Raw genomic sequence first — 13037 nt, 5'->3', positions numbered from 1 at the left:
CTGGCCTGGTCACCCCTAACTGCCCTCCCCTGCAGGCCTAGATGCCCCCAACTGCCCTCCCCTGTAGGCCTGGTTCCCCCCAACTGCCCTCCCCTGCAGGGCTGGTCCCCCCCAAATGTCCTCCCCTGCAGGCCTGATCGCCTACAACTGCCCTCCCCTGCCGGCCATCTTGTGGTGGCCATCTTGTGTCCACATGGGGGTGGCCATCTTGTGTGTTGGAGTGATGGTCAATTTGCATATTACCTCTTTATTATATTGGATGACTTTTAACTCTACTTTTTGTTTTATACATGACTTGAGACTAATACATTTTTAAAACAATTAGTCAAAAAGCTAGTATTAATACCCTTTGTAATACTTTAAGCAATAAAAAAAATAAATAAATAAATTTTTAAAAAAAGGTTCCAAACTTAAAAAAAATAAATAAATAAAATAAAATAATACTGGAATGCTAACAAAACAAAAAAAAGCTAGTATTATCATAACTTTTAGACTTAATTCCACATTTTATTTTCTATATAATTTAAGAGACAAATGTAATTAAAAGATTTATTTTTTTGTTTGAGGCACATAATGTTGTAATACCAACAGTTGAAAAGGGTGGGTATACAGCTATAAAGGACCAGAGTTTGCATATATTTTTGAAGTGAAGATAGTATAAATTCAAGTCTGAGTTATAAGTTTAGGATATTAAATGTAATCCCCATTATAACCAGAGAAAATATGATTTTTGACAAGGGTGCCAAGACCATTCAATGGGGAAAGGACAGTCTTTTCAACAAATGCTACTAGAAAAACTGAACACTCACATGCAAAAGACCCTTCCTTTATACCATATACAATATAAAAAAGTAACTTAAAATGGATCAAAGACATAAATGTAAGAGCTAAAAGTATAAAAATTTTAGGAGAAAACAAATGATAAAAGCTTCACAACATTGGATTTGGCAAGGATTAACTGGCTCTGACAATAAGAGCAGAGGCAACAATAGAAAAAATAGATAAATTTAATTTCATAAAAATTTTAAAATTTTGTTATATCATAAAGACTGTATCAAAAGAGTCATATATCTGATAAGGGATTAATATCCAGAATATATAGAGATCCCCTAAAACTCAACAACCAAAAAACAACCAACCTAAAGAGCAAATGAACTAAGTAGATATTTTTGCAAAGGTATACAATAAGTATACAAAAAGATGTTCAACATCACTTAGGGGAATGAAAATCAAAACTACAATAAGATCACCTCACACCCATTAGAATGGCTAGTATCAACAACAGAACAGGAAATAAGTATTGGTGAAGATATGGAGAAACTCGAATTCTGTGCACTATTGTGGGAATGTAAAATGGTATAGCCAATGTGGAAAAAAGTATGGCAATTCTTCAAAAAATTTACAAAAAGAATTATCATATGACCCAGCAATTCAACTTTTGGGTATATAACCAAAAGAATTGAAAGAACACAAAAAGATATTTGTACAACCATGTTCACAGCAGCATTATTCACCAACAACTAAAACATTAAAGTAACTTAAGTATCCATGAATGGATGAATGAACAAAGTATGATGTGTGTATATGCAATGGAATGTTTTCAGCCTTAAAAAGGAAGAAATTCTTATTTATGCTACAGCACGTATGCACCTCAAGGGTATTATGCTAAGTGAAGTAAGCCAGACAGAAAAGACAAATACTGTATAATTCCACTTATATGGGGTACTTAGAATAGTCAAAATCATAAAGTGAGAAAATACTATGGTGGTTGCTAGGGGCTGGTGGAAGGGGGAAAAGGGAGTTACTATTTTAAACGGTACAGAGTTTCAGTTTTACAAGATGAAAACCATTCTGGAGATAGATGGTGGTGATGGTAGCACATTCTGAATATATTTCATACCACTGAACTGCTACCTTTAAAAAATGGTTAAGATGGTAAATTTTGTTATATGTATTTTACCTTATTGTTTTTTAAAAAGAAATAAGGTTAGATGCTAAAAATGCCAACATGGGGCTTAGATGGTGACATCCTGACCCAACTGATAAACCTTTGTGATTATCTATTATTTCTTTATCTTTTAATTCTTAATTCTGAGAAAAATCACTCTGTACATTGCTGTTTAAGACCCTCAATGTTTGATTTGAATACATTCTAATATGCTGTTAATTTTTAACTTTCTTTACTTTGTATTAAAAAAATATAAAGGTGCACATAATTTTTAAAAATCAAGCCAATTAAAAAAAAAAACAACTAGCTTAGCTTTTGTTCCACTTATGTCACACTGAAAAAAAGATGCTACTCCCCTTGACAAAAAAAGTTGGTTATACATAATTTTTCATGACTCACACTAAAAACAACAAAATAAGGAAATAAATGGTCACAAAAATCTTTACTTCAGTTAAGGTCAAGACTATGAGAGAATACCAGCATGCTGCTGGCTACCATTCCATAAAAGTAGTTCACGTGCTCACAATGCACACATCTAAATCTTCTACAAAACTTCAACTAACTTTAATAATCCTAGAAATCAACTGAAATTATAATAATATAGATTCCTAGTCATAACCAACTGCCCACTAAACACATTTACTTACATATACTGTAGGCATATCAAAATCATCGAATTCCAAACTGAACTTGTCTCTACACCTTTTCTTCCTGCACTCACTTGGTAGTACTGGCAGCTAACTTAGTCACCCACACCATCAGCACTGGGAGCAATCCTTAAGACCTCGTGCCCAATCAATCATCAAGTTCTATCAATATGACATGTGAAATTTTCTCAATCTCCTTTTCTCTTACCCAGCAACCATTAACCTAGAACAAACACTAATTACTTCCCGCATGGAAATACATAGCTGCTATCAGCTTCCTTCACTATAGTCTTGCCATCCTCACTTAGAACCCTCCTCTATGCTAACAGTGACCTATTTAAAAAACATGTTTTATTGAAATCTAATCCAGAAAGGTGTTTTGAGGGGGCAAGGGGAGCAGGCGGGGAGGCCATGCTAAAAAGTTATAATACATCTTGGCATCTTAAGAAATCTCAGAAGTCCTAAACCAAGAAATAACAGAACTTAAATCTACAATTTCATAAATTTATTAAATCATAGAGTCCTTTCTTTACCTTAACCCTATTAATAGCCAAAATCAAACCAAACAAAAAACACTTTGAGAAATACTATTATAAAACAAGATTCTGACCCTGGCACACTTTCGTATAACCCCAAGGCTTTGAGGATAAAGCCCAAACTCATCAGAATTAGTATAGCAGACCTGGCTTAACTCTAGCAAAAGCTCCAGTCCACAGAGTACCAAATGAGGTATAATTCATGCATTATCTCCTACAATTTCATGCCTTTGTTCTTTGACTAGCATAGTTCTTTCCTGAAGTATCATCTCTCCTCCCAATCCTAATGTCTCATTCCTTAAGACTCACTGAGCTTAAGTAATATCTTATTAGAAAACTTGCTTGACCACATCAGACTAGATGATATGCCTCTCTTCCACTTTATCAAAACAACTCATATTGCTCAACATATTTAACTGAAATTATCTTTTAAATTCCTCTCTCCTTATCAGATTGAGGGTTACTCCTGAAAACCTAACTTAGGGTATTAGAAGCCTGTCTAATTCACGGTAATATCCTTAGGATCCTGCTCAGTGCTTCCTATATAGTAGATAAAAAATGTCTGCTGCATTTAAATTGTTTCCTACTGAAAACTATTGCTTCTTGCTTTTCTGTTTATGTACTTTAAAAGTTAACTATTAATACAATTTTATCCAATAAAGCACTAAAGTTAGGATAGAACTTCCCCAGTAGACCTTTGTGAGTCAGCTCCCTTACTTAAGTTCTATGAATGTCCAAAGAACCCAGAATTACCCACACTAACCCCTACCAAATTACACAAGTGGGCAGGAAAATAAACCGGAGGATTTATTTCTTTTGTCCCTTCCCTCTAGTTGAAAATGTGAAATTCCATTCATATTTAGCATACTTATTTAAAATTTCAATCCCACTTCTCTTTAACTAGAGGCCATTGGTGAAAGCTATGAAAAAAATTAACATGTTCATCAGAATTTAAATAAACAAAGTAAAAACTACACACATAAGACTATATAAAAAGAGGGTTAAAGCTACTAGGTAAGGAAGCTAGGTGGATTAAATATAAACATCTAATTTCACTCTCTCCCAAAACTCATTATACTAGAACTATGTTGTTGCTTTTTTCCTTTCCAATTGATTGATCAATTGACTGACAGATAAAATTAGATCATGAACTAATTTGACTTATTTTAAGAATGCAAGATTGGTTTAACATTAGGAAGTCAAACTATATAATTTATCCCATTAGGAGATTAAAGAAGAAAAATTTTATTATCTTAATATAGAGAATATGTTTGATAAAACTCAACTTTCATTTATAACAGACTCTTAGCAAACTAGAAATAGAAATAAAAATAAAATCTGTAAATTACTGATAAAGCATTTCAGTACAAGAAATATATAGCAAAATATAACTATGATATCAGGAACCTAAATAAATGCAGAGATAACCAGTTCCTAGACTGTGAACATATTGCTTCTTAATTTGGTGGATAAGTGAAAACCCAATTGTAACTAAAAGTTTAAATGATTCTAAGAATTATCTGGAAAAATACATGCACAGAATTACTAATATTTGAAAAACAAATATTTTGGTAAGTGATGAGTACAATTTCAAAACTATTCTCTCTCCCTCTCTTCCTCGTGATTGAAGGGGACTTTTAAAATAAATGATACATTATTGAAAAAAAGGGCAATTAATAGGTCACTGAATCCATTAGGTCACTTTGCTACTTTTTCTACCATCCTATTTAATAAAGAAGGAAAATGCTAATTGACCCTCATGCCATTGCAAAGATGGCAGAGCCCACAGCCAATAAGGAGGGAATATGCTAATTGACTGTTCTGTCCTCAAAGATGGCAGCACCCATAGCCAATAAGGAGGGAATATGCTAATTGACGCCCGCGCCCTCAAATATGGCGGCGCCCACAGCCACAAGATGGCGGTGCCCAGTCCCCTCAGCCCCCCAGCCGCCCAGGGCTGGCCTGAGTCTCAGGGAACCAGGGCTGGCCAAGGCTTGCACACCTCAGCAGCAGAGGTGTGATGGGGCGTCGCCTCCCGCCCCTGAAGGCTCCCTGACTGTGAGAGGAGGCAGGCCGGGCTGAGGGAACCCCCCTCCAGTGCATGAATTTTCATACACCGGGCCTCTAGTATCATATAATCTCAATAATGAATTAAATTTCTTTGTTTTGATCGCTGTGATGCCTTTTTATCCATATCATGTGGCAACAATCAGATTACCAGGAAGACAAAAGTATATTTAATTAAACCAACTTAAGAGTGAACAAAAATCCAGTACTACGAGTTACCTAACAAACACAGCAAAGAGAAAAAGGGTAAGAAAGATAATCCACTAGGTCAGAAAAGGAGAACTTCCACAGGATTCTTACAGTGGATAGTGAGGGGGTTTTTACCCCTCTGACATACTTTTTGTTTAAAATCAAATTTATTTCTCTTAACATCCCTGTGAAAGAGGAAAAGTTCATTATTCCATATACATATGAACTAAGGTAAAGGGCAGTCATGTGACTTGTTTGAAATTATACAATTAAGTCAATGGCTGAACTGTAAACAGAACCCAGGATATCCAACTGCTAGTCTGCTGCTCTAACTAATGGATCATGCTCCCTGCTATGCAATAGGACTGTTTCCTTTAATTACAAATTCTTCTTTCTCCATCAGATTATCAGCCAGAGGCTTTATCATTAATTTTGCTCTTCTTGCATTCATGGCATTATTCCAAAAATATGAGATTTCCATGCTAAAAATATAAAGACCACTGCTTACTGTATAATACCAAATCTGAAAATTCCAACCACCCTGGCAAGAATACTTCACCAAGCCTACAATGAATGGCACATTTATAGGCAGAACTGCAATTTTAACATCCATTTGGGTTGGTCAGCAACCTGGAGAAAATCAACTTTGTTTTTTTTATAGAATCATTAATATTAGTGCACTTAAAATCTTACATTAGGGAATTCTATAGTCTCATTAGTCAACAATATTCACATACATGACCTGTATGCACAAGTCCAAAAGATAGGAGATTGTTAAAGACACATTTCGGTGTATTTGTCATGTTGGGAAGTAGGATAAGATTAAAATCATGGCATGTTCTTACATTCTATACTAAAATCTATTTTAAAAATATAATGGTGTAAACAAAGTAGATATCTGAAAAGAGGTGTGCAGTCACTCGTCTTTGAGAAGCACTTTGTGCTTCTTTGGCACATGTCACAGCAGCAGTGGTAGCAGCAGCCTTGCCCTTGGTGCTGATTCCTTACTACTCTAAATGTCTCCTCTGAGCCAGAATACACTGGCTGTTGCTGATCATGCTGTGAGACACCTGCACTGGCTACTAGGCTTGTCATGACGCACAAAACCCTACCATCTTCAGCTTGACATTGTGCAAGTTATAATTATTCATCCAAATGAATATGTCAGAGCAGCAGCAGCAGACCTCTCATCAGAGCAAGAGAAAAATACATCAAAACATTATCAACCCAGCAGGAAGACAGGGACCATAAGGAAAATTACCCATTTTTAATATGGATGCCACAAAGCCATGTCTATTATTTTACAAAAAGAAAGGAAAATAAAGATCTTCCAAGTTTAAAGTCCAGAAATACTGAATCCAAAGAAAAAAATGTACAAAAGCAGAAAAGGAATGTTTGTTTTTTAAAATCAATTATCTGGAACCTACTAACAGTCTCTTAAATGTTTGCTATTAGACTACAATAGTAGCATTTATTTTGGTTGAGAACCACAACTGTTTAAAACTTGTTTAAAAAAAATAATTCCCACAAGCAGAATTATTCCAACAAATCAATGAAAAAAGGTCAAAAACAGCAAACAAGTCTGATATTGCTTCTTACTTTCAAAACACATCGTCAACACTCTTCTCATACCTAAAAGATTCAAGAATTCATACCCCCTGGTAACATCACCAAAATACGTATGATGTACAACTAGACTTTAAAAGAATAGATAAATATTATATTTTGAAAATTTTCTAAAGTTTAATGTCATGCATAAATGAAAAATTGAAATCACCTCCCGATCTCCACAAATGAAGATGGCACATCCAAATGAGCATATATAGAATAGGCAAGTGTAAATAGATTCCTATCTCATACTTAAATAGTAAATAAATATGAAAAATATTTAACTAAATATGAAAAATGTGTAACTTTTAGAACAAACTAGAGAATATATTTTCATTATAAGATATGCAAGATTTTTCAATTCAAGATCAAAAGAGTAGAAATCACAAGGAAACTGTTAAACTTCGACTGACAAAATATAACATATACAAAGTTAAAAGACATGCCACAGGGAGAAGACAATTAAATTTCAAAACAATCAACAAGAATTAGTATCCAAAATAAAATATATAAGGAATGCTTATAATAAAAGAAAAAATTTAAATAGACTCAGGTTATAAACACAGTAATAATGATTTATCATTCCTAATAAAAACTAAGGTCAGAATAAAATCAGACTAAGATTTGGAAGGTTTTTGAAAACGTAGGAATTATTATGCATTACTGGGTAGGAGTATAAACTTATATAACCCATTTGGGTAGGCAATTGGCAACATCTAGTAATCTCAAAGAGGTGCATTTCCCTACAACCCTGCATTTTCACTACTAGGTATAAGCAGCACTAAATGTCTCACATGTGTACAAAGAAACATGTTAGGATGTCACTGCAGCAAAAAATTTAGTAAGAAAATTGCGAACAACCTTATCAGCAGGGCAACAGATAAATTAACTGGTAGACTCATATAATGGAATGATATAAAGCATTTAAAATAAATGTGCTACACATGCATGGATCATTGGTAAACCATTGTAAAAACCATTGTAAAAAATCAAACTGCAAATGTGAGAGAAAATGGCATAAACAAATGTAGCAAACATATGCATAGATAGCATTCACATCATTTCAGGGAAGTGGTTACCTCTCAAAAGGAAGAGAGGGAAAGAAAGAGGAAAGGAGAAAGGGAAAGGAAGGGTAAGTCTTAGTTGTTCCAAAAACATTTTATTCCTAAGAGAGGACAGAAATAGGGAGAGAGATATCTGAAGCGAATGTGACAAAATATTAACATCTGTCAAATTTGAGTTGTGGATAATAAGGTATCCAAATTTCTTTCTGTACTTTGCTAAGAATTTTAGTATATTCTGTAACTTAAAAATTAATTTGTGACATTCCTATTACTACTAATTAATTCTATTTTCTTGGAGCTAATACAAAACAGAACATTTGTATGACCCAATTAAATCTAAAATATGAATTTAAATTAGTATTATAAACACTTCATACTTATATATCTAAGGCACTTGAACTAGTGTTAAGTAGGATACAAAATTTTTAAAAATTTCTTCAAAGATTTTCTAGTCTAGTGGAGTCACACATTAATTGCTAAATGGCAAAATATGATAAGTGCATTTTTCTGTGGAGATGCAAACTTTTTTCACAGATTAAAATCTGGGGAAAACCTGTATAGTTATCTAAAACAAAACAAAACTAAGAAACATCAAAAACATATTTTTCAACCTTGAGTTTTGATAAACACTGAAGTAAAATTTAGAGATAGCATATCTGGAAAGAGTAATACAATATAGGTACAATGTTATTGCACTGTCTCATATAAAACAAAGATAAAGCCTGGCTGATGTCGCTAAGTGGTTGAGTATCGACCCATAAACCAAGAGGTCATGGTTGGATTCCTGGTCAGGGCATATGCCAGGGTTACAGGCTCGATCCCCAGTAGGGAGCGTGCAGGAGGCAGCCAATAGATGAATCACTCTCGTCACTGATGTTTCTCTCTCTTCCACTCTGAAATGAATAAAAACGTATTTTTAAAAATCAACAAAGATAAAGCTTACAAAGCCAAATAGACAATGTATATTAAAAAAACGGAAAGGTATATAATTTATATATCATTCCAATTCTTTTTTTAAAAACTCAACACACTAGTTCCTATCCTATATAATAAAAGCCAAATATGCTAAGTGCCCGGTCGTTCGTTCAACCAATCTAAGTATAATATGCTAATGATATGCTAAGGATGCTCAACCGCTCACTATGATGTGCACTGACCACCAGGGGGCAGACAGTCGACCGGTCGACCAGTCTTGATGATGTGCACTGACCACCAGGAAGCAGACGCTCCGACTGGTAGGTTAGCTTGCTGCTGGGGTATGGCTGATCGGGACTGAGGGAGATGGGCCGGATATGCCCTGGAGCCCTCCTGTGGTCCCTCCCTGGCTGGCCAACCTCCCATTTCCCTCCCGGGCCCCAATTGTGCACCGGCGGGGTCCCGTGGCCTGGACTGTGCCCTTTCGCAACCTGGGACTCTTCGGGGGATGTCGGAGAACCAGTTTTGGCCCGATCCTGCAGGCCCAGCCGAGGGACCCCACTGGTGCATGATTTCATGCACTGGGCCTCTAGTGTATTTATGATATATAACAGAATACCAAAAGTAAATCACATGGCTTTTCCTCTCCTTTATTTTGCTTTTTTCTCTATTTCTATTGAAAGGAGAAAGCCTTTTTTTGTTTGTTTTTAAAGAAAAATATGAGAAAAATAATTTTGAATATATTTGTACAAATGTAGAACCTTCACACTACTTAAATGCTGTTACGCTTTTTTTTTCAAAAAACTTCATGTACAATTGCTTTACATATTTCTAATATAAAATATAAGCATAAATTTTCACTTGAACTTAACAAAATTTCCTAACACAAAATATTTGTAAAATGTCACTAGGAATTTTGTTTTCTTTGCATAAATAGAAATGTGTAACACAATTTATCGATGAAAGAAGGACCATGCCCATCATCATTAGATTGTTCTTTGAACTTAACTGCTACTATTCTGCCAGGTCTTCAGAAACCACACATATAATGTTGACGATGGACTACTGATAATCATACCTTATAACTATATAATGTTACAGTTTACAATGCACTTCTAAACACATTATCTTATTAGATATCATCAATGTATTGAGAAATTCAATTGACAGGAGCAGGAGAAAGAATCTCCAATATTCTTTATTCAAAGTATGAATGTTTGGACACACATACAAAAATAAAATTTTCTAGGTCCAAGGATGAATGCAGGAGAAACACTTAAAAACGATAAAAAAAGAGTTGAAAGTGAAAGGATTATATTTTTAGTCATAACTCATTCTCTTTTGAAGATTCTCTGATATTTTGTCAGCAATGTTAAAAGATTTAACAGTCTGAAAAATGTCACCCAATTTTCTACTTACTGCTCACTGCTTTATAAACAGTGCTTCAGATTTTAAATTTAAAGCAAAATTTCTGTCAACAGAGCTGCTTCATGTTTATCTAAACTGAAGCATAAAGATCTAAAGACTGAATGGTGTGTTTACGTGTACGTGTTGTGTGTGTGTGTGTGTGTGTGTGTGTGCAGAGAGAAAATGAACATAAACTACTAGTAAATATAAAAGATGCACTCTAGAAGTCCTGTTTATAAACAAATGCTTACAGAAAACTAAGAGAAAATCACGTTATAACCTATAATGGCCACTTATAAATAAATAGAATATGCTTTTTTAACTACTTAAAATAAATTTAAGAATGTACCTGTGGAGTCCAGGAAACAGAAAATGAAACAGGAAAATCCACAAAACAATCTGGTGATTCCACAGGGTACTATGAAAAAGCAAAAATATAGGTTAATTTTACTTCTGTGTGACAATTTCACATAAGGTATTTTAGAAAAACTGATTAGGAATAGTATTATAAATGCAAACGTATTATATATAAATACTTTGATCCTACTATTAGAGATGTCAAGAACTGATTAGCAGTTAAATTATGTTCAAGAGGTATAAAGTTTGATGATTTGGGGATAAAAACACAATCAGTTTTGTTCAAGAAAGAATGAATGAAGTCAGTGTTAAGTGAGCTGCTAAGGTGACTGCAGGGTGAACTACACTGTACCTCAGTTTCTTATCTTTAAAATAAGAGGTCAAACTAATTGATATTAGTTTCCTTTCAGTGTTAAATTTAATCTCAAATAGCCTGCTACTATTTGAAGAGGCAGTATCAGAATCAAGACATGCACAAAAATACAAAACAATTCTTAATTATAAAATAAAATGTATTTTCCACAATTAAGCAATTACTTTTAGTAAGAAGATTTTTAAAAAGAGTAAAATGCCTTCTTTATTAAGGAAAAACAAAGTAATAGTTTTAAGCCAGAAAAACATTTTCATGGTTGATAAACAGAAAATCAATCCTTCAACAGTTTTCTACAAAAAGTGAAAGTCATTATGACAAATCAGGTTTCTAAGTTAAAGACAAAATATAGTTATTCTTAAAATCAATTTTATTATTAGAGAATTGTACTACATGATTTCTCTAAAATGCAATTCCAGATTTTTCAACGTGACATGTAATTTTAAAAATACTCATTTCTTTCCATTAAAAATCTAAATTTACTAAAAGAAAACTAAAATTAGTTTTAGGAAAACTCCTTTCTCTCATTTGACAGAATGTTTAAAAAAAAAGTTTTAAACTCGCTTTTGTCAGTTTATTTTTCACTACTTTGCTGAATAAAGCAAAAGAGACAAAAATTATCACCATAGTATTTACAAAATACCACTGAAGTCAATGCTTTGAAATGAATTAACATTTAGTTATAAAGATCTGTTGACTGGAAATAAAACTTATTTTAAACTCTGACTAATGGTATCTGGCTATGCAGAACTGATAATACAAAGACAAAAATATAGGAAACCATATAAAAATATAACTATGCTCTAATTTGGGGGGATAATTAAGAAAGGTCAGGCTGAAATTAAAGAGGGAGCTCTATTTCAGACAATTAAGTAGCAGGTGATGTATTTAAGAGTATAACTGCTGTAATCACTGGAAAAACAACTTGTATGCCATTTTTATTAGGCATGTGATTATATCAAAGTAAATGCAGGCAGACTTCAGCTTTCATTAGTTCTGCTAACTAATTTGTGTGATCTTGGACAAGTCAGTAAACTTCTGTTTTTAAGTAAAAATGACAAAACTCAACTAAAAGGGTTATAAAATTTATTTTCCCTCTAAAATGTTAACAATCTGTAAAACTAATAATGCACATTTGAAACCTCCATGGGTCAAAAATGGAGTATTTAGTTTGCTTGGGCTTACTGCTATTTATCTCCCATTGCTGCTGACAATGAACAATATCAACTCTCTAACTTAAATCATCAATTTGAGTAAGAGTATGAAGTTAATGAGATATTTATTGTATTTAGAGTAGATAAACCAAGTAAAGCACCTATGACTTTGGAAGTCATTAAATACTTATAACTCATTATGCTAAAAGAGAATATGATCTTATATTTAAGTAGAACTCAGTATAATAAATGCTATGTATGTACACTGACATAGAAATCTAGCAATTGAACAAAAAAGCAGGCTATGCTAAATATAACATGATCTCACAGACATAAGTGTGGGATAGTTTTTGAGGTAATATCTTTAAAATACATCGTATGTATAATTATTCAAACATAAACATAAATTAGACTTATCTATATGTAGGTGGCTTTCTGTATATCTATTATAAATTAAATGCATATATCGTGTGTATTTATTATATTCCCATTTAACATCAACTTTATGTATATAATAAATTTTACAAAACTGCACAGAACCTAAAAAGCACAAATTTATATACTTGTGGATAATTTAACATGAATTATGAAGTAGTATCCTAGATATTCATATTCAGAATAATTTGTGTTACAGTATTAACTAAAACATAGATAACCAAAAATATTATAAAATATAACTATCAAAATTCAGAGTTTTCAGTAAGTAGAATAAGTATATATAAAATCACCAATGACTACCAAAAGTTTCATTTTAGAAGTATAATTGACAATAAAA

At 33.2% G+C, this 13037-nt stretch overlaps 1 protein-coding gene across 4 annotated transcripts in view; it reads right to left on the bottom strand.

Moving 5' to 3' along the window:
• Positions 1-13037, bottom strand: part of FANCL (Fanconi anemia, complementation group L) — a 68381-nt gene that overhangs the window by 16545 nt on the left and 38799 nt on the right. For all 4 annotated transcript variants that reach the window (XM_014532057.1, XM_005884588.2, XM_014532055.1 and 1 more), the window contains one exon: positions 10731-10799. In XM_014532057.1, coding sequence (XP_014387543.1) covers positions 10731-10799 — 69 coding nt within the window. The remainder of the gene's footprint in view (positions 1-10730; positions 10800-13037) is intronic.

This window comes from Myotis brandtii, unplaced genomic scaffold (assembly GCF_000412655.1).
Source record: "Myotis brandtii unplaced genomic scaffold, ASM41265v1 scaffold84, whole genome shotgun sequence".
Classification (NCBI taxonomy): domain Eukaryota; kingdom Metazoa; phylum Chordata; class Mammalia; order Chiroptera; family Vespertilionidae; genus Myotis; species Myotis brandtii.
The sequence above is the reverse complement of the archived record's forward strand: the minus strand, read 5'-3'. Positions and strand labels throughout refer to the sequence as shown.